At 44.9% G+C, this 27,284-nt stretch overlaps 1 protein-coding gene across 3 annotated transcripts in view; it reads left to right on the forward strand.

Moving 5' to 3' along the window:
• Dera (deoxyribose-phosphate aldolase) overlaps nt 1–27,284 on the forward strand; it is a 97,676-nt gene that overhangs the window by 21,041 nt on the left and 49,351 nt on the right. For all 3 annotated transcript variants that reach the window (XM_031383709.1, XM_031383708.1, XM_031383707.1), the window contains exons 2-6: nt 3,006–3,103; nt 4,392–4,539; nt 6,043–6,138; nt 8,018–8,152; nt 24,911–25,039. In XM_031383709.1, the coding sequence (XP_031239569.1) occupies nt 3,006–3,103; nt 4,392–4,539; nt 6,043–6,138; nt 8,018–8,152; nt 24,911–25,039 (606 nt within the window). The remainder of the gene's footprint in view (nt 1–3,005; nt 3,104–4,391; nt 4,540–6,042; nt 6,139–8,017; nt 8,153–24,910; nt 25,040–27,284) is intronic.

The raw sequence follows: 27,284 nt of genomic DNA on the forward strand, positions 1-27,284 counted from the left end.
TTTGTCACAGGTCTCAAGTAGCCCAGACTAGCAGTTGAATCTTTCGTTTTGTCTGAGGATGACAAAACACTTCTTATACACTTCTGTTCTCCAAGTTCTAGAATTACAAGTGTATGTACTGTGGCTAGTTTATATGAGCTTTCTGCCTGCTAGTCAAGGGCTTGGGCCAACTGAGCCATGTCCTTGGTTCCTGAAATGAGTTTTTGTGAGTGGGGGTTCATTGTTCATACAAGGTAAGGAAGGACCTTCTTAGGTAGAAGGAAGAAACAGGACACAAGATCCAGAGACGCCATAAACCAGCAACTCAGGAAACTGCCGGCTGTTTAGGGAGACTGAGGCCAGCGTTCGAGGGAGGGCAGGGAGGAAGGCTTTCTAGGGCAAAGCAGGATCGGTTGGTGGACCGTTGGGGTTTGTTTGAGGGCTCCCACCAACTGTAGAACTTGAGTGGTCTGAGGAGCGGAGAGGAGTGAGGAGCCTTGAGGGAAGAGCCCTGGGTTGGCGGGCTTCAGCTTCTTGTCCATGAGCCTTAGGGTTCTATACAGCTCTTGGCTCCAGTAGCTCCAGTCAGTCAGCTCCAGTAGCTCTGGTCAGCTCTACTGTCCCTAAAACAGTCTTTACCGTGAAATCAGTCACCCTTAGTAGTGATCAATTGACCAGGTTTTACATTTCTTTAATTTTAATTTTTTTAAGTCTTCCTTACATTTGGGTGGAGCTGGGTTCTTTTAGGTCTTAAAAGAGTTGTGTGCATCCTCATCTCTCTTTAATCCTACTGTCCAGGACTCTGCCTTGAATCCGCTCTCTCTTTGGTAGGAAGCAGGGGCAAGAGGCTGCCTGACCCAGGCATCTGTTTTCTCTCGAGTTGGCTTCGCAAAGAAGCAAGACAAAGTGATATTTTTAAGGAGCAGAACAGATGGATGGAAATGTTGAAAATCTGCTTTATTAAATGATTTCAGCTAACAAAATAATGTAATTGGAAATGAAAAATAAACCACCCGATCATGGTTCCTACTTCAGCGATATTGAATACTAGTGCTTCTATAGCTCATTCTTACCCGGATTGGGAGTTTCTGCAGTGTTAAGGAATCCATGAATTTGGAAATGGGAAGAACGCAGTATTGATGAAGACCTACTAATTGTCCTGGTGGTCCCACATCTCATCTTTGTGATGAGCAAATTCTTTAGGATTGTGTTGGTAATTAGTGTGAGGCTCAGTTGTGGGTTTTAATGTAATAGGATTGATAAAGAACAGCTGCATGAATGTCTGTGAGGGCTTCTCCAGAAGTCTCTGCCCGAATGAATGAATGAATGAATGAATGAACGAACGAACGAGCCCCTTGATGGACTCATAATTCATGTGATGGAATTAATGACAGGTGGTAAACAGTAGCAGGTGGGTCTCTTAGGAGGAAGTAGGTCACTGGCAGCATTGTATCCTGTGGTGCCCCCACCTTTCTCTAACTTTCCATTAGTGTGTGTGTGTGTGTGTGTGTGTGTCCACATAGCTAGGTATAAAGTCAGAGGGCGTAGCTCCAGAGGCATCCTCCTCTTCCACCATGTATGTACCAGGATTGAGCTCTGGTCGTCAGGGTAGCAAGCCTACCCTTACCCTCCGAGCTGTCGCAACAACCTCCGGTCCTTTTCGGAGTCATACTTTCTCCGCTTCCTGGTTGGCCACAAGGTGAACAACTTTTTCTTTGTTACAAGATCCCACTGAAATGCTGATATTTCCAAATACACCCTTCTTCCCTTAGGTCCTTTCCAATAAGGAGTTAGTCAGAGACAGTTCATGTGGCCGACACACCATACAGTCTGCATTCAGCAGTTTTCATGCTCAGAGAGATGGTTGGACAGTCACATATTTCTTAATGGTTACACTCTGCTACTATTGTCTCTTAAGACTCTTTTTTAAAAACCACGAGGTTCCTGGGGAGGGACAGTGATGTAGAGATGAGGTTATCTACAACAGGTAACCAGATGTACATCTAGCTCACCTGGAGGCCCCATGGGTGGAGTTGATAGTCACAGGAGCCAGACCCTGGACTCCCAAGGGGGAGACCGTGACCCACACTGAACTATGTATGAGCAGCAGTTCCACCTCTCCTCAGAGATCCCATCCACATTCTGTGGTAGAGATGCATCCAAGTGCCCTGTCTTCTGGAGAGCTAGCTGACTTCCCACAGAGGTCCACTGGCCATGGATGGCCAGGCTCAAGCAAAATTGACAACACAGGATGGGCCACGCTGAAGCAGTAGCGCCAGAGATAGATCTCTTGCAGCTTTGGGTGGGATGTTTTTTTTTTTCTTTCCTGGTTTTGAATGCCTGCTGCACTGTTATTTGTAGTACATTTTGAAAAATTCTCTTTTGATGGGCTGTATCCTATCAGCATCTAGCAGATATTAATCTTGTCAGTAAGTGGGTAGTGATCAAAGATGCCTTTAAGTATTCACTAATTCACTTAAGTATTTATTAATCATTTGCTCTCCTGGACTAGACACTCACAAATAAGTCTTCTCTGTCAGAGGTGAGACGTGTGTGCCCAGGGAGGAGGGCACACCCAACACTGTGCTTATGTGTGCAATTAATCAATACAGCTTCTTGTAGTTTCAGGTGCACTTGATTTTGCAGGAAGTGTACCTTGTGATGACTGGGCTTTCTACAAGGTTGTGAATCTGTTATTGTCTGAAAAAGAAGCATGGCTTTAAGAATGTATTTATTATTATTTTGTGTATGTGTATGATGTTCAGACTCATGCATGTCACAGTGTGTGTGCAGGCCAAAGCGCGGCTTTATGGAATGATTTCTCTCTTCTCACCATTGTATTGGTCCTAGGGATTGGTCCTAGGTTATCAGGCATGTGCTGCAGATGCTTCACTGACTGAGCCATCTCACTGCTCCCCAGTCCCCTGTGTTTTAAAAGAGGACTGATAATGACCACAGCTATGCCTTTTCAGGAGAGATGACAGTGGAATTCTTAAAACTTACAAGTGTTGCTTTTTCCTTTGCAGATCTTAGCTGGATCTCCCAAGTCCACGTGAATCACGCAGCCGTGCTGAGGCGGGCCGAGCAGATCCAGGCCCGTAGGAGCGTGAAGAAGGAATGGCAGGTATGGGTCCTCTTGAGCATTCTGTCCCGGACCTCACAATGCACGCCTCTTCCCTCAAGGCCACAGTATTGAATTTCACTCAAGATGCATCTAGACTTAAAGGATTGCAGCTGTCCATAGCTTATTTTAATAATTCATATATGATGATGATGGGTTGGAGAAAGATAACGCATTTATCCAAACAAGTTAAGAATCTTATCGCTGTTGAGTGGCCAAACCACAAATGAATTTGAGGCATCTTTATTCATGAGCGAATTAAATCGCACGTTTCTTCAACACATTTATTCAGCTTCTTAGACTGCTTTCTTTGGCTGTCTTCTATTTTAATTTTAAAGCCATAAACATCTACACCTAGAATGTCCACTGTTGAGGCCTGAGGTAGGAGAATTCACCTTAACATTTCTTTTCATAAATCACTTTTCAAAATTCCAAAAATGATGTTTGGTGGCATTCTTCCAGTCAGCACATTCTTTAGTGCACTACAGTCACAGATGTGCTGTGCAGGCCTAAAAGGACTTTGGGGTTCATTTCACAAGAGAGGCAGACCGTGAGGGTGGAGGTCTTTAAATCCACATGTCCCATCTGCCCATCCTGGTTGAAAAGTTAAAAGGAAATTTTTTAGAGTGACTTAGAGAAAATGAGGGTTGGACTAAAAAAAAAACAAGGGACTTAGAGATTTCAGAAAATACCGCATCGCCTTGGATCCCCGGGAAGAAGGTAAACTCATGCTATGTCCCATGGCCCCACATTTCTGGCTGCTTCTTCACAGATGAGCTGGAAATGTGGGACACCGCAGGAGCTGTCGCAGGCTTCAGCTGGAGCTTCTGATAGGACATAGACCAAGTCTGCTCTTTTGTTCTATCCTGGCCACTGTTCATCTTGATTGCCATTCCTTTAAAAATGACTTAAAATTTAAGTGTTTCTGTGTGTCCACATGTATGTGCGTGCATGTGCATATGTGTATGTGCTGTGTGCCGTGTGCACCCTGGAACACACATGGAAGTAGAGGACAACTTGTAGGAGTTGGTTCTCTCCTTTTATCTTGTGTACTCTGGGGATAGAACTCAGGTCTTCAAGTTTGGCAGCAAGCTCCTTTCCCTGCTGAGCCATCTCGCTGGCCTCTGTTGGTCATTTTCGAGCTCCTTCTAAACACTGCATCAGAAAAACGCCTTATAGTAGCGTTGCTGCTGGCTGATAACACTCCCATTTGCCTCTTGTTTCTCTCCTCTCTAACTGGGTTCAAGGTGCGTTTTCTTCTTGATTTTCCTTGCTTCTCCTTCTCTTCTAGGCTGCGTGGCTCCTGAAAGCTGTCACGTTGATAGACCTTACCACGCTTTCTGGTGATGACACGTTTTCCAATGTTCAACGGCTCTGTTATAAAGCCAAATATCCAATCCGGGCAGACCTCTTAAAAGCTTTAAATATGGATGATAAAGGTGAGGCTGTGCACAGTGCGCCTGGAATTCCCTGGTCACAGCAGTAGTTCCCGGAGCCCAGGGGCTTGCTGGTTACCTGCCGATGCGCTGTGGTGATGATCCCTGGTACCCGTCTGCTCCTGTGCAGATGGGTCACTGAGATTCCTCTTTCAAAAGCTGAAGAGACGCCAAGCCCTGTTTTCAGAACAGGTTCTGCATCTATGAATGGAAGTTGTTGGTCGAGAGTTTGTTCCCTCAGGTCCTTAGTTTGTGATCTTTTCTGTCTGGTGGCTCTGAAATACAGGCTCTGATTCCCCTAGCTATGAGGGAAGAGGCCGTCTCCTCACTTAATGAGCAGACCACAGATGAAGTCAAAGAAATGCATTTGCAACTAAAATGCAAATGGGTGGGAAGTACTGTGTATTAGGTTAGAATTTAAAACAAATCAAAACAAAAATCAACTCCTATTACTCTCTTAGTGTACATGAGAGAAACTGTTGAAAAGCTGCCCTGAGTTTTGAGCTTTCAAACTTGAAAAAACATGGAGGAGACAAGCTGGTGGTGGTGGGTCACAGGTGGGGCATCAGGTGGGGTGTGATGTAGGGTGTCAGGTGGGGTGTCAGATAGGGTGTCAGGTGGGGTGTCAGGTGGGGCATCAGGGGGGTGTGAGGTAGAGTGTCAGGTGGGGTGTCAGGTGGGATGTCAGATAGAGTGTCAGGTGGGGTTTCAGGTGGGGTTTCAGGTGGGGCATCAGGTGGGGTGTCAGGTGGGGCATCTGGTGGGGTATCAGGTGGGGTGTCAGGTGGGATGTCAGAGTGGCAAGTGGGGTGTCAGATGGGGCATCAGGTGGGGTATCAGGTGGGATGTCAGATAGAGTGTCAGGTGGGATGTCAGGTGGGGCATCAGGTGGGGTATCAGGTGGGGTGTCAGGTGGGATGTCAGATAGAGTGTCAGGTGGAGTGTCAGGTGGGGTGTCAGGTGGGGTGTCAGATGGAATGGTGGGGATGGTGGTAGTGTCTGTTTTCTAAGTGAGAAAACCAAGACTTGGGGCACCAGGAGGTATTGCCAAGGCCACAGGTGTAGTCAGTTGCTGAGCTAGTTTTGGGAGGCAGATGTCCTCTGTGTAGATATATGCCCCTGGTTCTGCAGTGCCCAGCTGCTGTGCATGCAGGGAAAGGCACTGAGCTAGCCCAGCGCAGGCATCACAGACAATCTGTGGGCTTTCAGCAGACCCAAGCAACTCCATGGCTTTTGAAAAGCATTATTACATGTCTTTCCAGTTGACACTAGAACATGACCTGATTAGAGCTAGAGATGTAAGAGTGCTCACGGCCCTGGTTTCCATCCCCAGGGCTCTAAGACAAAACACAAACACCCATCTTTTCCCCTTTACTGTGACCACGTGGGGCAAGTATTTGTCCCTTCCATTTGCCCTCTGCCAGTGTTGTCCCAGAAGTGATAACGGAAGGCGTAGTGTGTGAGCAGAGCTCCACGTGAACCAGGCTGCTGTGCTTCCATACATAGGTATCACCACGGCTGCAGTCTGTGTCTATCCCGCCCGGGTGTGCGATGCTGTGAAGGCCCTGAAGGCCGCAGGCTGCAGTATCCCCGTGGCCTCAGGTAAGACTTTAACTCTTGTGGTTTTTCAGTATAGCTGAAGGTTTCTAGCTCAGTTGGCATGGATTATTCCCCCATAATATACAGTATAAACTGTGATTATATTAGTTTCATAGGCTTAGTTGTGTTGATTTGTGATTTTTAATGCATGCTAAATTTATGTAGTGAATTTATGTAGGTATTTAAGTAAGCATGATGTCACACACGTAGAGTCCCATCTCTTCAGGAGCTCAGGGGGGAGGACTGTTGAGTTTGAGGCCAGTCTGGGCCACATAGTGAGATCTCAAAAACAAACAGACCGACCCTAAACCTTGACATAGTACGTCTGAAAAGTATAGACCCATGTCTTGGTTTTATGACGGCCATCAGATTTCTAGTCACAGTGTCAGATGTAGCATGCACACACACATCTCTGCAGTCCGTTGCATGTGTGTGGCATATGGCTGGCTACCTGAGTTGGATCTCTGAAGCCTACACAGTGGCAGAGACAGCCAAGTCCTCCTAGTTGTTTTCTGACCTCATGTGTGCCACATACACACACACACACACACACACACACACACACACACACACACACATATTAAATGAATAAATGAAAAATAAACAGATTATTTAAAAAAGCCTCCTAAGGTATGTGTCTGTGGGTGGACGGATGGATGGATGGATGGATACATGGAGACAGATTGTATGAGATTCTAGTTATACAAAGGCTACAAGAATATCCTGGTGCTTTAAACCAACAGTCTGAGCCAGGTGTGGTAGGACATGCCTGCAATTCTAGCACTTTGGAGACTGAGGGGAGGATTGCTGCTAGTTTAAGGCCAACCTGGGCTTCATGGAAAGACCATGTCTTGAAAAGAAAAGAAAAGGAAAAAGTGGTTTATAAAGATCAGCTACTTATTTCATTAATAGACTATATCTTTTTTTTTTTTTAAGATTTACTTTTTTACGTGTATGTTTGTGCTTGCATTGGGTTCTACGTCAAGACCTCTGAATGTGCACAGATGCCAGAAGAAGGCATTAGATCCTCCGTGTGGGTCCTTCACAAGAGCAGCCAGTGCTTTTAACCCCTGAGCCATCTCTCATGTACATGTCTGTGTATAGCATCTCTGAGAGGGCCCCCAACATATTTGAAGCTGTTCTTCTGCAGACCTTAGTTTTTTAACCATCTCAGGATGATCAGCCTGTCACTTACCGAACAGGGCAATGTGTTTGGTGTGTGGTAGCAGACCCGAGGAGTGATAACTGAAGAAAAGGTCTATAGACCCTGTAAAGAATCAGAGATGGGGTGAATGGGAAAGAAAGGCCTGGTTTTCAAACCTGTAGGCGTGTGTACTTTTTTTCTTTCATGTGTTCTTGCTGGTTTCCTGTAGTGACACATGCTTCCCCTCCTGCCTGGCCTCCCCCTGGTCTTGGCAGCCTTGCTGGTTGTTTTAAGAGATACTGGGAGGAACCTGGCTTACAACCTGGTTGCTCTAGTTCACTAAGTCCATCATGAGAAAATGGAGATCAGATCAGGGCCGAATGGGTAAGCCAACTTTAATCTACCAGTGTCTGTCATTCGAAGCCACACCAATGATTTTATTCCTGTCAGCTGCTGGATTTAGTTATTTGATAGTTACTAAGTGCTCCATGCAAACATCTCTGCAGCAGTTTAACCTCTGCTCTTCCAGAGAGCATCATGTCATCCTTTCTCTGAAAACGGATGTGCACTCATCCCACCACTCCAACTTTGCCCTATGTATCGTGAGTCGTGTTTAAGTGCCATTCATGCCTCGTCTTTAAATGTCCAACTTATGAACTGACCAATTGAAATTTGTCCCTTTTTCCCCCCTCCCTCATCCTCTCCCTCTCTGTTTTCTTTCTTTGAAATCTCTCCCAGTGGCCACTGGCTTTCCAGCTGGACAGACTCATTTAAAGACTCGGTTGGAAGAGGTCAGACTGGCAGTGGAGGATGGAGCTACGGAAATCGACGTGGTCATTAACAGGACCTTGGTTCTGACTGGCCAGTGGGAAGGTACGTGCAGGGCCTTGCTCCCAGGGAGCCCCAGCCCTTCCTGGTGGGTCATGGGGGGGATCTAGATGCGACACAGCAGGACTTAGGAATCAAGTTCCAGGTCACAAGTCAGTGGTCAGAGGAAGCATGGCTAGGAGTGCTCCTCTCCATTGCCGAAGTCTAGGCCCTTCTCTGTCTGCAGGAACAGGCTACATCCCTGTGGTTAGGTGCACAGCCATCCTGTGTAGGAAATCCAGTTTAAAAATTGTTAATTTGCTTCTGTTTGTGAAGGGTTCCTATGCTTCTCTGCCATTTCATTATTCAGTACATAAATCACTCCAGGCAAGGCCTGTAAGTGAGCTTTACTCTGGGATGTTGGGGAAGGTCACCCTTTTTCACATTGATCTTTGTGGACTTTGAGGATGTGTCCTGTTATTAAGCTTGTTAAATGCCATTTTCCTGACTTAAATGTTACTGCATATTCATCTGTAGGGTTAGTGTGTCGCCGTCATGCCAAGCTGTAGTAAGATAATGTCCCTTTTAGTAGCAGGATGCTGCTTTACAAGGAGGTATGAGACAATCAAATTGACTTTACCTGTTCTTATATCCCAAAATATATATCTTATATCCCAAAATGAGGACAATGATAACTGAAATAAATACAGTGTACTCTGGAAAAGTACTGTGGCAAATAATTTAACATTTTAGATGAAACTAAGTTAATACCAAGACAATATATTGTTTCTTGATAGATGTTACATAACAAGTAAAACATATGTTTTTAAGTGTGGAGGATCAGTGGATCACTTACTTCATTTGTTTATTTTTGTGTGTCTATGGAAGGTGGGGCTTATACATGCCAGGGTTTGGCTGTGGAGATGAGAGGGCAACTTTTGTGTGTCCTGGGACTCAAGCGCAGGCGACCAAGCTTGGCTGTTGGTGTTCTTACCCTGCGAGCCATCTTCCCAGCCTCCGTGTCACTATTAGCTGAGACCTATGAATCTGACAGCTGTGATGCCCTTAGTGTCCCAGTAACAGTGTAGACACAACAGCGTGGACAGCACGAGATTTCATCACAGCTGCCTTGTAAAACCTATGAATAGTTTATTTCTGGAACCTTTCATCTACTACTTTCAGACCTTATGTTGATCCCTGTTAACTAAGACTGCAGATATTGAAACTAGGTGGCAGAGAGAAGATTTGATAGTGTATATCTTACAACTTTTTTTTTTTTTTTTTTTTTTTTTTTTTTTGTCAAACCTATTCCACTGTCTGACCCCTGTGGACTGAGTTTTGTTTAGTTACAATGTAACAAAAATTCAGTCCTCAGTCTAATCCCAGGGCACTCAGAGGGAAGTATTTAGAGTTATGCCAGAGACCTGGACCAGTTCCGTCTTCCAGTTCTGAAGTGTGTGTCCACCACTGCCACAGGCCGACCCAGTCGGGGTCCCTCAACCCGGGGAGAATCAGGGTTCCAGTACTCAGGTGGGCAAGGAGTCGGCGAGTGACAAACACACAGAGTGCTGAATGTGAGTGTAATTCTCAAAGTAAGCGTCAGACTTTTATAGTCATTACAGAAGAAATAAGGAAGTTAGGAAATCCAATAGCCAAGGACCATCAAGGTCATCTGATGCATAATGATTCTTTAAGATTTATTTTATTTATTTATGAGTACACTGTAGCTGTACAGATGGCTGTGAGCCCAGAAGAGGGCGTCAGATCTCATTACGAGTGGTTGTGAGCCACCATGTGGTTGCTGGGATCCGAACTCAGGACCTTTGGAAGAGTAGTCCGTGCTCTTACCCGCTGAGCCATCTCGCCAGCCCCATAATGATTCTTTAAACAAAACAGAAAATGCATACATGAAAATCGGCAGGAACAAGGCATTGGTTACAACTGATATAAAGTCAGTCTTATCTAAAGTACTTAGTTCCTTCTTAGACCACAACCCACCTTCTTCCTAGACCATTGTAAATTCCTGTATATGGGAGTGGCTCAGCTGTTGTTCTAAGTATTTGTGGGGGACCTCCATTTACTAGAGGAACCTGTCAACTTTCTTCTATTATGTATATAGTCTGCCATACATGACTGTAATCTGAATTCTAAGTTTACTTTGTTGAACTTGCCCTGGGATTAATAACTCTTATCCAGTAAATTGCAATGCCTGTATTCTCTCTTTCAACACTGGAGGCATTTCATCTGAATAAGTAACATTCTTACGAAATTCCAAGCTGAGGGTCGGCTCAGCATTGACTAGGATGTTAGAACACTGGTAGAGGCCAGGAAACAACATGCCAGGGTTTGGTTATTTGGTTATTTGTCAAATCATTCCTAGGGGGCACCTCTATACCTATAATAGAACAATACTCAAAGAAAACACACAAAACCCTCCATCGACTATCGCAAGGACACATCTGGACCACATCCGTGTGACGAGACGCCAAGGACCTCCAGGAGACCAGTTTCCTTGAAACTTTTTCCCTCAGGACTGCGGCCAAGCTTTTGGACTTGTCACACAGACTCCACTGGAGTGGGTGTGGCACACCAGCACCGCAGGAACACACCATTGTCTAAGGTGGCTTTTGAAGATCCAGCCTTCACACATCCTCCCCAGGGGAAGGAAAGAAGGCAAACCTCTGCATTTTGTTTATCGCATCCTGCTGTCTTGAACTATGTCACTTGCATGGCTTTCATCACTGTCTGAAAGTGAAGCTACATGCTTTCCAGCTTGGAGAGTTAGTAACATTTCATGGTCTCTCCCATTTCCTCCCTCTTTTCTATGTATACTACCATTCTTGACAGTTCCAAATATCTTTTTTTACTGGTACCCATTTTGTATTTCTGCTTGTGTGTGCTTTGGGCATTCTTAATCCTTCTTGAAAGTCATATTTTATATATGTTCTTGTTTCTGTGTATTCTGCTTATATGCTTTTGGTCACAGATTTCAGAGTTGTGGATAATGTAAATATGCATATCTTAAATAAATCCAGATGCACATTCCTTATGTCTTTTACAAGCAGATGAGGACACAGACGTGCAGTTCATATCATGACTTGTGTTCATGTCTCTCAAGCTCTTAATTGAAAAATAAAATCCAATAGGAGATGGGTTTTGATGTAATTGGCTATCCTTAACAGACTTAGAAATGGATGTTTTTGAGATAATAATTTCCCCAAAGTAGGCATTTCCACAAAATATAATAACACATTTTTGTCCTAGACCATACTTTTCCATTAACTTTTTTTTATGGTGTTAATAACCTCTTGACCCAAACCAAATCGAAAAGGAACATTTAATGCTAGAAATTTATTTCTAAATAGAAGCCAGCAGTGACTTAAGTCTTTCCCCATTGCAGTATTTTGTCTTAATTTTGATTCTCAGCTTGATTATACACTGTGTAATCCAGTGTCCTGCTTTTATATTAGGGTTTACTGATGAAGAGCATCTCATTATTTCTGTGGGATGCACTGGAGGGTGTGTCCGGCAGGCTATCCCATTTCCCGCCTTGGCCCCTCCCCTCTATGAGTTTTTGAGTTACTTCAGGATTATTTGCTTTTCTTTTCACTGCAGCATAACACCCAGTGAAAGCCTCTTAAAGTGCAGAAAGGGCCCGTCTTGGCTCACAGTACACTGTAGCAGAGAAGTCACAGCAAAATCTAAAGTCAAGATTCAGTGGGAAAGACTGTGGTGTCAGCTCAACCCAGAGGATGGCTACTGCTCCCCACATTCGGGGTGGATCTCTCGGTAACCCACACGCTACTCGAAGTTCTCCCACACGTGTGCCCGGATATTTATTTCTAGAGCGATTCTAGATCCCAGCAAGTGGACAATAAAGATTACTTGTTACACTTTGCAAGACACATCAGAAGTAGACCTGTGTGTGTAGAATGCCTCCTGACCATGGCCCACAGCCCAGGAACATATGGTTCCACGTTGCTTGCTCCGGGCTCTGTCAGGAGACCGGATACGAGCTCCCTGGCTTAGTCTTATTGCTGTGAAGAGACACCGTGACCACAGCAACTCTCATACACAAAAGCTGGCTTCCAGTTTCAGAAGTTTAGTCCATCATGGCTGGGCGAATGATGGCATGCAGACAGACATGGTGCCGGAGAGGTCACTGGGAGTTTTACATCTGGAACCACAGGCAGCAAGAAGAGACCTACTGTACATGTATTGAACTTTTGAAACATCCAAACCCACCCCCAGTGACACAGTTTCTCCAGCAAGGCCACACCTACCCCCATCAAGCCACACCTCCTGATCCTTTCAAATAGTGCCAGTCCCTTAACATTTGGATGCATGAATCCATGGGGGCCAAATTCAAACCAGCACATCCCCATTCTTATCTTCCTGTTCCTTTTACTTTTTTTTTTTTTTTTTTTTTTTTTTAAATCCGTATCAGTGTTTTGTCCACATGTATTTGTATATATCCTGCAGGCCTGGTGCCCAAGGGGGCCAGAAGAAGGTGTCAGATCCCCTGGAACTAGAGTTACAGATGGTTGTGAGACACCATGTGAAGGATTGTGAAGGGAATAGAAGTCAGATCCTTTGTAAGAGTATCCAGTGCTCTTAGCCATAGAGCCTTCTCCCCAGCTCCATCCTCCATTTCCCTTTGAGGGACCGTTTCCTGCCTCTCTTTGGTCAGATGTCGGACTCTTGCCTAGTCCTCGTGGCCTCAGACCTGCGGTCTTGGCTGCGTGGCTCTCATCGCCTAGGTACTTACTCTGCGTTGCCCTCTCATCTCTTAGACGTTTCCAGCCTCTCCCGCTCTGTTCTCGCCTTTAAGTGTTTCTCTTTGAAGTCAGCATTCCCCTTCACTAATGGCTACATCTCCCTTTTATCCCCATCACCCCTGGAGTCTTTAAGCAACCCATGTCTCTCTTTGGGTAGGCTCTCAGGGAGAGGACAATGGCGTCTCATTTCCCCTGGCCACGGTGTTCTTAGCCTTGTTTGTTACTGGACTCTGTTCAGTGTTTGACTTGGTGAGCTTCCCTTTCCTCCTAAGACACTTGGTTATGACTGTGTCTGATTTCACATTCCCGAGGGAGGTTCCCTCTAACTTTTCAGTATCCTCTTTTCTTGGTGCCAAGTTCCTGAATGTCCCCTGTCCTTCCTCAGGTTCTGTCCTGGCGTCACTTCTCCTCATTCATAGAGAGTCGTGCTCTGTTCTATTGCCTTCCGTGTCAGCTTCCCGAGCTCTGGGCACCAGCATCCTCATCTGCCTGGGCCGTGTGTGTGTTCTCAACTCCTGTCTGCATGCCCACTCATCTCTGTTGCTCATCGCCATTTTCAGAGAACAGAGACTGAGAATCAGAGTCCTCTTGACTTCAGGGAATCTAGCCACAAGAGAAAAAAAAATGCACTAAAATAGTTACTTACCCTCCATTAACCTAAAGAAGTCGTCGTTAGATTTAGCACGTTCTTGATTATTCAGGATGCTTTTGTTGGTGGCCGTGTTACCTTGAGTGTGGTGAGGTGTTCAGGAGCCACTGAAATCACCAAGGCCATCCTCCCTACCATGAGCAGCACAGACCACTGCGGTCTCTATTTAGACAGCACTTTTGGTCCAGCCTCACCCTAGGCCTTGTAGGCTGCTCCTTCTCTGTCAAGCCTTTTCCTGTCAGCCATGTTTAGCTTATCCACACTGTACTACCCTGACATTACTTCACTGGCTCCTGCTCATGCAGACATATGTGTATCTGTCACCTGAGACAGTGAAGATGGTATTGATGGCTCTCAGAATTACCCGACAAGAATTTCCTGAGTCCTCCATGCAGCTCTCTTCCCACACATTCCTGGGCCTTGATATGATGGCAGTGAGAGGCCCCTGCTCCTCTGAGAATCTCTTGAGGCCTCTGGCTTTAGTACTATACTATGGTTCATGAACTACTGTGGGGTGTGTGTGTATGTATGTGTATGTGTGTTTGTGTGTGTATGTGTGTTTGTGTGTGTTTGTATGTATGTGTGTATGTGTGTGTGTGTGTTTGTGTGTGTATGTGTGTGTGTGTGTGTGTGTGTGTGTGTGTGTGTGTGTATGTTGTGTGCGGTATTTTATGGTAGTGCTGATGCTGACACTTCTCTTAGTTCTCTTTTCTGAAAAAGCTTTTGGCACAAGAGGCTCATCGTCACGCCCTCTGTGAGCAGGCTTTGTTACCTGCACGCCTTCTGTAGCTAATATACATAGGGGTGGTCTCATTTCTGCCTCACAGAGATGCCTCTGGTGTTTTCCTGGAGCAGTTCTCCGATTTGGGCCTTACTTGTTACTTCTGTGAGCCTAGCATTGGAACTGCCTTCGCTGGGCCTGGGGACCCAGTGTCCATGGGATGGATACCAGCGGGTGGGGCTCCTGGGCGGTTCAAACACTGCCTTTTTCTGGTGCAGTATGTTCAGTGGTGCAGTTGTGAGTGTTGTCTGTCTCCTGTGGCCACAACCTCGCCATCTCCACATCTTTGGGTTGCTCACCCCTGTGTTCTCTGAGCTTACATTGTAGCACGCACATCTAACACTGTGTGGTGCACAGTGAGAGAATGAAATCCCAAGACCACAGCCAGTGTTTCTCCTTCCCTCATCTGAACTGGATGCTAGGCACCTGAAATCTGGCCAGTAATCAATCTGCTTTTTGTTAGTTACTTATTTTTATGTTTTCAGAGAGGAATGGGGATCCCTGAAAAGAACTTATTCTTGTTTCCTTTATAGAGCTATTAATAATAATAGCTCATCAGAAAAGCTATTTCTAAATCTATAGATACTCCCTAGGAGTAGAATCACATAATCCATAATCTGTGGTTCCTCCGTTCCCAGGTTGTTTATAACAGAGAGAGTCGGTAGATACAAGAGCCAGATGCTTTTATGGTTTTTGTTTTACGCTATGATTCTTCAGCACTTCAATAGTGCTGGCAAAAATGTGTGTGTTTTATTTCTTCTAGGATATTTTACTGCTGGGTGATTTATTAAGCCCATCTCCATTTTACCCTTACAAGTTTAATTAATTGCTCTGGCGAATGAAACCATGTTCTTGAACATCTTGTGACTTTTTTGGTATGAAAGGTTACTGTACAGTTTTATATTAAGTGTTTTACTGTACATATAATTATCTTAAGCATTATTTTCAGGACATTCTTACGCAGTGTTGAACATCTCTCTGGCACTCAAAAAAATAATTGCTTAGATATGTCCACTAACAATTATTTTTTAAACTGCCTTTGAACAGCAGGGAGCAAAAAGACACTGCTTCATAACTTTTAGTCAGGATCCACGATACCTAAAGACTTGGCGTCTTACCCAGATTGCAGTTTTATATGGGCAGGATACACTAGCATTGCTTTCTACAGTTAGAGCTCTGCTTTTCCAGAAAGCGCTGTGCATTCCCAGCTGCTGTGAGATCGACAATAGGAAAGAAAATGCTCTAGTTTTTGGTGGCGGGGCGGGGCCTGGCTAGGCAAGGGTGGGCCGGGCTGGGGCTGTAGGGAGCTGCCTTGCTGAAATAGAGTCTCCTGGCCAGCTGAAGGCAAGGTTTCTCAGTGGTTAGGGAGGAAGAGCAGGAAGCTGCGGAAGAGACAACACTTATGTACTGCGTCTCAAAAAGCTAAAAGAAAAAATTTCCAGTGCTCTCCCTGCAAAGGAATGACAAGTGTCTGAGGACATAGATATGTCTGCATTGACATCAATATCAAACAAAACATGCATACATCGAAATATCTCATGGCACCCCATTAACTGGTACAGCTTTTGTATTTTTATTTATCAGTTTGAAAAATAGATGTAAGAAAGAAAAAACGAAAACAAAATCACATTGAAGCCTCTGCTTTCTGTCTACCCGTGGACCCGAGCTACTGCTGCACACAGGCAGGCCTCTGACTATGTGTTGATGCACACAGGCAGGCCTTTGACTCTGACTGCTCCCACACAGCCTCACCTGTTGGGCAGAAGTTGGGTTCTGACCTGCACTTCTCCTCATCATGGTGGAGGTGGCAGGGACCCCAGGGACAGGCTGCAGACAACTCCCATGAGTTGTGCGACAATATTGACTAAGTACCCGCGGTGTGATATATCCTGGGCTTCTGGTACACCCCTTTCAAAATCCTGAAGGCCTCATTATAAGTCAAAACATTTCTTATGGGGTTTTATGTGACATCACTCTGCCAACCCTTCTGGTGTATGTGGTTTGTTAAATTTTGCATTATTCTGACTAATTTGCAGGCAGTGTATTTGAATTCCATTTTCATTTGTCAGTCATCTTTTATAATAGCCTCCTAAATTATTATTTTTCTGGTACGTGGCAAGAATCGTTCTTTTCTTCTTTTCTCTTTAAATGAGGAATTCTCAGTTTTGTAATGTTTGAATTTTTAACAATGAACATATTTTACTTGGAAGTGTGTGAGCAGAAAAAAATAATAAAGACTCTAGGGGGTAGCATGATGAGGTGTGCAGAGACCTTACTGCTGGGACATCGCTGAAGGATTGCTTATCATGGCCGAACACTTGGAAATGTGTGCTTCTAATGACAGGGGAATGATTGAGTAAAATTTTACATCTGTAAAATGGAAGATTGTACGGCCATTTAAAATTATGTCATAGACATATCTATCTGTCTACCTATCTATGTATCATTTCTCTTATCTATGTATATATGTATGTATATATGCAGATTATAAAATATGTCCCATATAAAATCATGTTTTAAAAACTTTGAGCACCATAGACTAGTTGATGGTCAGAAAAGCCGCCCTGTCTGAAAAATACTTAGGTTCTATACATGCCATAAACATTATCATATATGCTTTAAGCTTTAGTTGTGAGTGATTTTATTAAACCATATAGAAAAATCACAAAAATAGTGTGCGGAGCTCAAGTGTACACATCAGCCAGTCTCTCCTGTTCTAAAAGTGTTCTTGATTTTTTTTTGGCTTTTTTTTTATTTCTTTTTTATGTGTGTGTGTGTGTGTGTGTGTGTGTGTGTGTGTGTGATACATATGTATAATTTTTACGAACTGTTTGAGACTAATTTATATACCTGTTGACTTATCACCCTTAAATACTTCATTGTGATTCTCAAGAAGTGACAGCAAGATCACAGCCAGCCAGAGTACTCTTACATCCGACATTAGATGCACGGGTTCCGTTCAGATTTTTCGGGTGCCCAGTGGCTTAGTTAGGTCTATGTCAGTCATTACCTCTCTTTTTTTCTTTATTGTGGGATAGCCCCCCATTTTTTCTTGCCTTTGAGGAGTTCAGGCCTGTTGTTAGTAATTTACAAGCTGTGTTTCAGGCTCCAGATGTAGCTCAGTTGCTAAAGTGCTCGTCCAGCATGCTTCGGTATCTCATAAAACATGGTGATTCGTCTCTGCAGCCTCAGCCCGTGGGAGGTGGGTGCAGGAGGATCGGGAGTTCAAGGGCATCTTCGGCTATCTAACAAGTTGGAGGCCAGTCTGGGCTGCATGAGACAATTTCAAACACATCCACTGCAGAGTGAGACTTGCTTGGCGTTCTCTTATTAGGTTAAGTATTGGGGAGTAAGTGCTGGAGTTCTTCCCCATTCTTTGAGAGTCACAAGATGTTGATCTGTCTAGTTCTTGAGGATGTTAAGTTTTTCTGAGCTAAAATGACTTCTGTCAAGTCTCTCCATCATAAAATCAGCATTTAATAAGTAAATATAGATGACAAATAGATTTCATCTCAGACCATGTTAACATCCTACCTCTAATTCAGCTTTGATCCAGCATTTTACCATCCGTTGATAATTATTCAGTTATTATTCCAGTGGTTATTTCCAAAGGGCAATTCCCCAGTTGCATCATTCTTTCTACACTTGTCCTCGTCCTGCCTGCTGCCCTCCCATCCTGCCTCCCGTCCTGCCTCCCGTCCTGCCTCCCTTCCTGCCCTCCCTTCCTGCCCTCCCTTCCTGCCCTCCCTTCCTGCCCTCCCTTCCTGCCCTCCCTTCCTGCCTCCCTTCCTGCCTCGCTTCCTGCCCTCCCTTCCTGCCCTCCCTTCCTGCCTTCCCTTCCTGCCTTCCCTTCCTGCCCTCCCTTCCTGCCCTCCCTTCCTGTCCCCCTCCCCATCCCTTCTCTCCTCTCTTTTCATAAGAGCTCATAGATTTCTTTTGAACTAGCTTGGTAGTAATCTTTTACCATCATTTTTAACCTCTTTTGGTCCTTTTGCAGGTTAAAAAACATTTTTAATTGACATGTATGATAGTGAAGTCAGCTATGACATTCTCATAACATACACACGTGTACTTTATTCATATTCATGCACAATAAGCCCCCATTGGCCACTCCCTCCCTCGGTCTCTCTTCGGCTCTGGGGTCAGAGGTATAACCATACAGACACTCATGTGTCCTTCCCCTCTACAGCTCTCTCCCCGGTTCCTCTCTCCCTCCTCCCACCGTCTTCTTCCCATTTCCCTGCCGGAATGTTGTTATTGCTTTGATACTCAAGCTATCTGATATTTGTTCAGTGGAAGCTACTTCAAACTGCCTTCTGTGTCCTTTTAATGTTCCTATCATTCTATGGAACTTCTCTTTGTTATAAAAGGTGACTCAGGGTCATGGTTGACTTTCTTTAAAGCCTTGAGCCTGGAAACAGCTGTTTTCCAAGGGGCTCAGGTCCTTTGATCTGGTTACTACAGACACTGACCTTGGCCTTGGCTGTCCTGGAACTCACTCTGTAGACCAGGCTGGCCTCGAACTCAGAAATCCACCTGCCTCTGCCTCCCAAGTGCTGGGATTAAAGGTGTGCACCACCACTGCCCAGCTAGACACTGACCACTGTTGAGATGCTGCTGTTCTGTGTGCACTCAGTAGTCAGGCCTAGCAACTGCATGAATATATTCATAGACACCATTCATGAACACATAGCTGTGTCTTATCTGTCTGCCTGCCTATTCCTGTGTGTCTGTCTGTCTACTATCTATCTATCTATCTATCTATCATCTATCTATTTATCTATCTATCATCTATCTACCCAAGCTTTCATCCATATATCCATCCATCCATCCATCCATCCATCCATCCATCCATCCATCTTAAAGGCCTTTAATTCACAGATAATCTACTATGATCCAGTACCTGAAGTATTATCCTCACACACACCCCCTCCCATATATGTGTCCTTTCATGTTACAAGAAACCTGCTTTCCATGAACTTTATTTAGTATGGCCATCTGTTTGCTCAATGTTCACATGGTCCGCTCCATTGTACATAACATTTTTGAGACTCTTTGAACATCTCCCGGGCCTAATACTGCTGACTGCAGTCAACAAATCCTACCGGAGTTCCCAGTGCTCACCAGGTAGAGTGTCTGTCACTCCGTGGCAGACTAAGTCCCTCCTCATCTTTCAGGGGTGACCCACACCTGCTGTGACATACTAGTTTCCTGCCTGTCTCTGCTCTCAAGGCCCTGGGTAGTTGGGACTGTCTTGTATCCCTGCCATCTGTGCAGAGATCTGCCATAAGGCAGTTTCTGAATTGTCCTTCCAAGTCCGTGATGAGCTCAGTGCTTTCGGTTCTAACAGCTTAAGCTTTTAGAGTAGACCAGAGTTTAATCTTCGTTTTCCACATGCCTGTTATTAAAGGTGGATGTGAGAGAAGCATAATTAGTTGATTACTCTCATAATTGTCTGAACATTTACTTTTACATCTATTCTCACAACTTGAACAATGGCTGTGGAGTGAAGAAAAATGGAGCCCAGGGATGTTCACTAATTTTGTCAGGTGACGTAACTGATTAGAGATAGGGGCCTGGGAAGGCCTGATATAAACTCAGCACTGCAGTGCATTGTTCTGCCAGAGAGCCAGCAGAGGGATTCATAAACTGTGTGTGTGTGTGTGTGTGAGTGTGTGTATGTGTGTGTGTGTATGTGTGTGTACTTGTGTGTGTGCATGGGGGGGTTACATGGGAGTGAAGGATGTGCTTGCGTGTGTGTACATGTGGAGGTCAGAGGACAACATGAAGGTCTCTTTTCAGATGCTGTCCACTTTATGTATTGAGACAGGGCCTCCCTCTGGCATTGGCTTGCTGATTCATCTTGGCTAGTTGGGCAGAGACCCCAGGAACCCTCAAGTCTCTACCAGTGCTGCGGTGACTACTGGGGAAAGCCCCAACCCTGGCTTGTTTTTTTATGTGTATTCTGGAACTCGGTCCATCATGCTTCTGTAGCATACACTTTATCAGCTGAGCTATCTCTTTAGCCCTCAAGAGTGTTAATATATGGAAGGATAAACAAAATAAGTATTTTTATGTTCCTGAATGACCTTTAAACTTTTCATACCCTGGAATGAAAGTAAGGATTCCAGTGCCTAGCTGTGAAGTGAAGACTTTACAACTAGATGAGGGTTAGCCTTTTCTTAGAGTTTAAGTTGCTTGCTCTAGTACCTTGGGAAGTTCTTCAGTGTGTTTCTGGAAAATGAATTTCATTTGTAGGATGCACTTGTGATGTGTGTGTATGTGTCCATGTGTACTGGGCTCTCTACTGGAAGTATTTGAGGAAGCACAATCTTTTATTTTTTTGTTAATTTTAATGTATATGAGTATTGTGGTTACATGTATGTCAGTGTGTCATATGCATGCCTGGTGCCCTTGGAGGTCAGGAGAGAATATCAGATCCTCTTATGCATGCTTGGGAGCCACCCTTTGGATGCTGGGACACCATATGGGTGTTAGGTCCTTTGCAAGAGCATACAGGACTCTTAAACATGGAGCCATTTCTCCAGCCTGAGGAAGTACAATCTTATTTAGAACCTGAAGACACAATTTTCATCTGTCCCATTATGGAATAGTGATAAGATTTTAGGATCACGCTACATTTCCCCAGTAACTGTCAGCTGTCATCCGGGGGTCATTCCAACATTGCACAAGAAACTCAGCATTTTGAAGGGTGATGCTTTGAAACTTGAGACTTTTTTATTTTTTAATTAATCATATCTCATGGAGAATTATGTTGGGAGGGGCATCTCTTCTCTTTATCTGTTTGTTGTGTAACATCTTTTCAAATAGTCAAGTAACAATTACAGTAGACCCGTACCCTATTCCTGTCCTTTCCTGGGGGTGTGTGTGGAATAGGAAAGGGGCATCTATCTATCCATCCATGCATCCATCCATCTACTATCTGTCTGTCTGTCTATCACTTTCTACTTGTTTTACTCATTTGTACCCAGACAAAACTATCTGTCGAGTGTGGTAAGAGACATAGTTTGAGTGTTGCAGGGTTGTATTTAGGCCACCAAGGTCTCTTATGACATGTATCATGGTTCCCCAGTGTCTTTCACTGATGTCAACCTGCAGTACATAAAACTACATGAACACTGGTTATGCCTCTTCTGAGCTTCTTTGGCTTGGGCTGTGGTGAAGTGGTTGGTTTTCTTGCACATAACATTTGTAAATTCTCACTATACATTTATAAATCTTAGGGAAATTCTTAGTTTGTTCTCACCTGTAGAGTTATTTTTGCATTTCTGGAAGTATATAAGAAAAATATGGGAAACTATTATTAAAGAATAAATACCTACGAATTACCCCATTCTCTTGCAGTCACATGGATTATTTTATTGAATCTTCCCAAAGATATGTGAAAAAAGTTAGCCCTTCTAAATAGGCTAGAGGAATGGAGTAACTCTAACTCACTTCCACGACTCATAAATAATAGCAGCTGTGCTAGCTCTAGAGTCTTTCCTGTTCTGAGAAAAAAAAAAAGGAGAAAAAGTATGGGACAGAGTGATGGCTCAGTGGATGTTGCTTAGCCTGATAACCAAGTTCAATTCCTGGGCCCCACATGGTGGGAGGACCAACTCCTTCAGGTTGTCTTCTGAGGTCCACACGCACCTGTGCACAGGCACACAATAGACAGAAACATAGTAGACAAACAGAAGAAAGTGACACTACAGTAAACCTCCCAAGGCTGCTTTTTTAGCTTCTTTCCAAAGAGGTTGTGTTTTATATTCTTCAAGGACTCCAGACTGGAGCAGAAAAGAGGGAGAGAGGGCTCAGACAGTGAGGTCTTGATACAAGGATATGAGTTTGAGCCCCAGAACCCACACAGTAAAGCAGGGCATGGTAGTATACCCATTGCAGTTCCAGCTCTGGAGGGGAAGAACCATACACGTACTTGGGGATCACTGGCCAGCCAGGCTAGCCAATAAGTGAGCTGCAGGTTCCATGAGAGACTATGTTCATCATTCTCTGTCTTATTCCCCTTGAGACAGGGTCTCCACGGTCCTACATATGTACTACATATGCACAATAATAGAATAAAACCAAGCTGTAAAGATACTTTCTCAGGAACATAGGATACTGTTAACATCATGAAATTAGCACATTGAGAATGAAGGGCACCGATGAGTCGGTGGACCCTTTACATTCCTTCTGTTTGGGTTATGAGTTAAGGAACATACCCTCTCGTGGGTCTCCCTTTCCGAGGGTCATGAGGCCTGAGGGCAGAAGCGGTGTCATGAGTGTGACAGAAGGGAGACAGCGTCAGTAAGGCAGCTCTACTTTGTTTTGTCAGGGGTAGGATAGGTATATAAGTGCTCTTAGGGGTGAGGAAGAAAGGGCTGATTGGCCATAACACAGCACCGAATTATCATGTGTGCAGGAGGCTAAAGCTGGACTTGTGTATGGCACTTTGGGTCATTCTCCAAACAAGGTCAGGCATCTGCTTGGAGACACTCTCCAACCAAGACCAAGTAGGGAAAGGGGAGTCCTGCTGAGAAAGGGAGTTCTCAGACAGCTATCCTTACATGGGATATGACCTAACAGCAGGCTTCTCCCACACATCTAGTTTGTCTGGTTTGTTTACTACAGGTAAATAAATCCAGTGGTCATTAAAAGAATTGTAGTGTTTTTTTCATAAACATGAACATAATCAATAGTTTAAGAATTTGTTATTCAGGTCAAAGTTTACTGTAACAAAAGCTATAGTTAAATATTTTTAAAGATTTTTATCCATACAGTAGAAGTTTTTGTCTCTTCAAGGGGAATGGGTTAGGCTTTGAAATCAGATTTGATTTTTATTAGACATCACAAGATGGAAACTTATTTCACAAAAATGTTACAATACTAAACTTCACACACACACATACACACACACACACACTGTTTAATCTTCATAATAACTATAAGGTACATAGTACACTCTAAGGATAGGACTGAGACTGGACACAATGTTGCCTGAGTCCTACAGGAAGTGATACACCTGCAATCTTCAGCTCACCTCTGTCAGGCTGTGGAGCATGGAGCCCATTGTTACTTGCTTACCACAGAATTTCAAGTCACAGGTTAACTGGGTTAGCATTCTTGGGTTTTAAACCACAAGTCATCATGTTGATTTCTCTTGAAAAACAATGTTCTCTTTTCTCTTTAGATTCAGTGTCCAGAAAGGTCTTTCCACCCTAGTGTCACCTTCCTGAGTGGAAAGGATGTAATTGTTATTGTGTGGTAATGGGTTATGATTTAAGACACTCCAGTGTCATGAAAGGGCACTTAGGTCAAATGGCTTTCCCGCAAGTCAGGTTAGGTGGGCAGGGAGAGGGAGATGCTGTCACCTCAGACCTTCTGTGGTGACAATCTGCTGGTGACAAACCTTCATTCTTACCAGACATCCTGCGTTACTTGCTTCAGTCTGTGTGTAAAACAGTTTCCCCTAAGTAATACCCACAAGGCACCTTGGTCGACATGGTAGATTTTCCATTTCCTGAGTTTTGGGGGAGAAGGCTAAAGCCTGTGCTGTCACTGACCGCTGACTCTTAAGTAGCTTTTGAAACGTATTGGTTTTGCTTACTAACGTTTCTGCTTCTTTACTGATATTTTTATTCTTTGTTATACGCGTTTTTATATTTTGTGTGTATTTTGTGTTTTGTTTTCGCGTTGGTTTTCGCTCGCTTTGGTTTCTTTGAACTGTTCGGTTTACCTTTAGCTGCCTCCCGCAGTTTTATTTTGTCACGTGTAGGTACACACACACACACACCTTTAGCTGCCTCCCGCAGTTTTATTTTGTCACGTGTAGGTATACACACACCTTTGGTTGCCTCCCGCAGTTTTATTTTGTCACGTGTAGGTACACACACACCTTGGGCTGCTTTGTCTACCCGTCTCTGGCTAGTTTACTTACCAGGCTGCTCTCAGGTACTATTTGGAGCTGTGGAGGTGATCCAGAGTTAGGGTGATTGACAGCCACCTCATCACACACCTCTGCCATGAGCTTTCCTCACATACATCCCGTGTCACCTGGCCAGGCCCATCACTTCCTCATAGGTATATGCTCATGTCCTCTCTTCAGTGGTGGGCAGTGTGTTCTTCCTGTATCAGCATTGCTCATCTCCCAGGAAAGATCTGCTTTATATGCTAACAAGAGAACCTGCTACCTCTGAGTAGAAGCATTAATAGGAACCGCGGGGTTTTCCTCCCTTGTGGTATAGTAACTGTATGCTGTATGGATGGCAGATAAATTTGCTTTTATTTTCTCCCTCAGGTCATAATCACATGGAAAAAGTAGAAATTATTTATAATTTGCATGTCTTTATAATAGTATTTAAGAGGCTTTATGACTCTTGACCTCAGGCCCAGGGCTTAGGAACAGTTTTATGGTGGCAAACCAGGCATTGCTCGCAGCAGGATATGAACTGTAGCAGAATGCTCTAGGTGATATTAAATTGGGGTGATGTTTAATAAGTGACAAATGGTTTATGTTTCCTAAATCCGAAATGGGTTCTCCTGGCTCTAAAGAGTCACCATGTCCCGGTACCACTTGCCTGCTTTGTAACAGCCTCAATGATTTTCCTCCACAGCCCTCTATGATGAGATCACTCAGTTTCGAAAGGCCTGCGGGGAGGCCCATCTCAAAACCATCTTAGCTACAGGAGAACTCGGCTCTCTCACCAACGTCTACAAAGCCAGCCTGGTAGCAATGATGGCAGGTAAGCTTTGTGTGCTCTGACGTGCGTCCCACTGGGTCCAGAGTTTTAGTGAAACAAGTAAAGGAAGGCATTTGGATGCTATTGAAAGTGCTACCAGAGGGCTGAGATGGTTTGTGAATGCATACTTTGGGCCTCTGTTTGTTTGTAGCATTTTTTTTTTTTTTTTGCTGCGCTATCCCTGTGTAGCAGTAGATGGCGATCTTGTTAGCAAATTGCCTCTTGTGCGAGTTGGTTCTTAGTTCACCAATGTGTGCTGGAGAGGATCTCTCAGTGAGTTGAGCACTGGATTTTCCCGAGATCTGTCTGTGCTTTCTGAAGTGGCCCCTGGTTTTGTTCCTGCTAATATAAGTAGGAATCAGTGTGGTGTTGTCCTAACTTTCAGATAGAGGGTGACTTGTTGCTTTGCACAGAGCAGATGCACCCGCTCAGATTGGAGCGCTGCTGGCTTCTTTCTCACCTCTGCTGTACCAGGGCTTCAGCCTCTCCCTTGTCGCCTGCTGCTTCTCTCTGCATGCTGTAGAGCTGCTGCTGTCCTGGGCAAACCCTCCCTAATGGGTTACTTCAGCCCAGTTCTCTTGGCCCCATCCAGTCTTCTCCCCTTTGTTAAATGATCTTTTCAGTGATGATTGATTATGGCCTCACTTCTTTACAACCTCCAGATGGAGTGTAACTTCCCCTTCTGTCTGAGTCCTCTGCTGTCTCATTCCCCTTCACCCCTGGAATCAGCTTCCTTTGCATCCTTGTGCATGTTGGGCCCCTGCCTGGAAGGCCTCTGTAGGAATCGCTCTCCTTCCTCAGCATGCTTGGCTTCAGCATAGCCACTCCAGTGTCCAGCACCACTTCTTTCTCCACCGCTTGATTCGTCTTCTCCGCGGGAACCCCATATCCTTTCGATTAAGACTCTATTAGATGACATGCGTCACTGCACTGGGAGTGAGAGCTGATTTTGAGGGGCCCTCCTAGGGGCCCTAACACTGGGATGAAGATGCCTGCCTGGCTTCCCTGGTTCAGGCCATCCATTGTGGTCATGCTGTAGATGTTTATACTGTCTTAAAAACTGTTTATACTCTCGTGTGCCTTTTGAATGCTCTGTTGGGCGTAGTGCATGGTTCCCTGGAACTCTACTGAGCATAAGCCTGGGCACTGAGGATGCTACGGCCTGGTCCCTGCTCCCGGATGCTGTAGGCAGTCATTACCGCTTCTGTCCTTTAAAAACAAATCCCTAAAGATCTGAGGCTAAGTGGGAATAGAGTATTTTCACAGTGGCTCACTGAGATGCTGGAGTTTAACGGTCCACAGTAGAAGGCTTGTTGTAATCCAGGGGTGACTGTGTAAAGGCCCTCAGTATATTAGCTAGACATGTCTGCTTTTGTGTTCTTAGCCAAGGAGGAGACTGTTAGTTTAGGCAAAAGTTGAGGCCATCTTCCAGGAACTGCAGCCAAAGTTGCCAGCAGCCACTTGGGGGACACCCCTGAGGGTGCTACTGTGTCAGTGTGCATACAAGGCGGAGCCACTTGTGGGACACCCCTGAGGGTGCTGCTGTGTCAGTGTGCATACAAGGCGGAGCCACTTGTGGGACACCCCTGAGGGTGCTGCTGTGTCAGTGTGCATACAAGGCAGAGCCACTTGTGGGACACCCCTGGAGTGCTGCTGTGTCAGTTCAGTATGCATACAGGTCCGAGGCACTTGTTGGGGCCACAGCTGAGCTTCCCTGAGGTGTCTCTTTCCGTAACTGTAACACTGTCACGAAGAGAGTGTGGGCTTTCTGAAAGTTCAGCCGTGGACCCTCTGCACAAGCTGCTCACAGAGGGAAGATGGTGTTAGGCCACCTCCCTCCACTCTGCCCGGGGAAAACTGGCTGGAAGCTGCCACTGCCCTTGCTCTGTCCAGTTTGCCCTCTGCTGTTTATGAGCTCTGCTTTGCCATTTAACTGGCCTGTTGAGCCTATAGCTATGGGGTACATCAGCAGATTTATTTTCAGTGTATTCTCCCTATGTTGTTATTTTAGCTAGTGTAGAAAATGACGGGCTTTGTGGTGAAGCTGCAGACACACGTTGCCAGTGGGCTCTGGTTCACCTTGGCTTCCTTGGCCTCCTCCCTCACTCTCATGTCCCTCCTCCCCACCGTCTGTTCCCTCCCTCCCTCCTCTCAGATGGCTTCCCTCTCCCTTGTGTGTGTTCTATATGAGAGAATTGCTGTCTCTTCTTCTGACCTTCCCCTCCCCCACACTAATAGTTTCTCTTCT

This window comes from Mastomys coucha, unplaced genomic scaffold, assembly GCF_008632895.1.
Source record: "Mastomys coucha isolate ucsf_1 unplaced genomic scaffold, UCSF_Mcou_1 pScaffold20, whole genome shotgun sequence".
Taxonomy (NCBI): domain Eukaryota; kingdom Metazoa; phylum Chordata; class Mammalia; order Rodentia; family Muridae; genus Mastomys; species Mastomys coucha.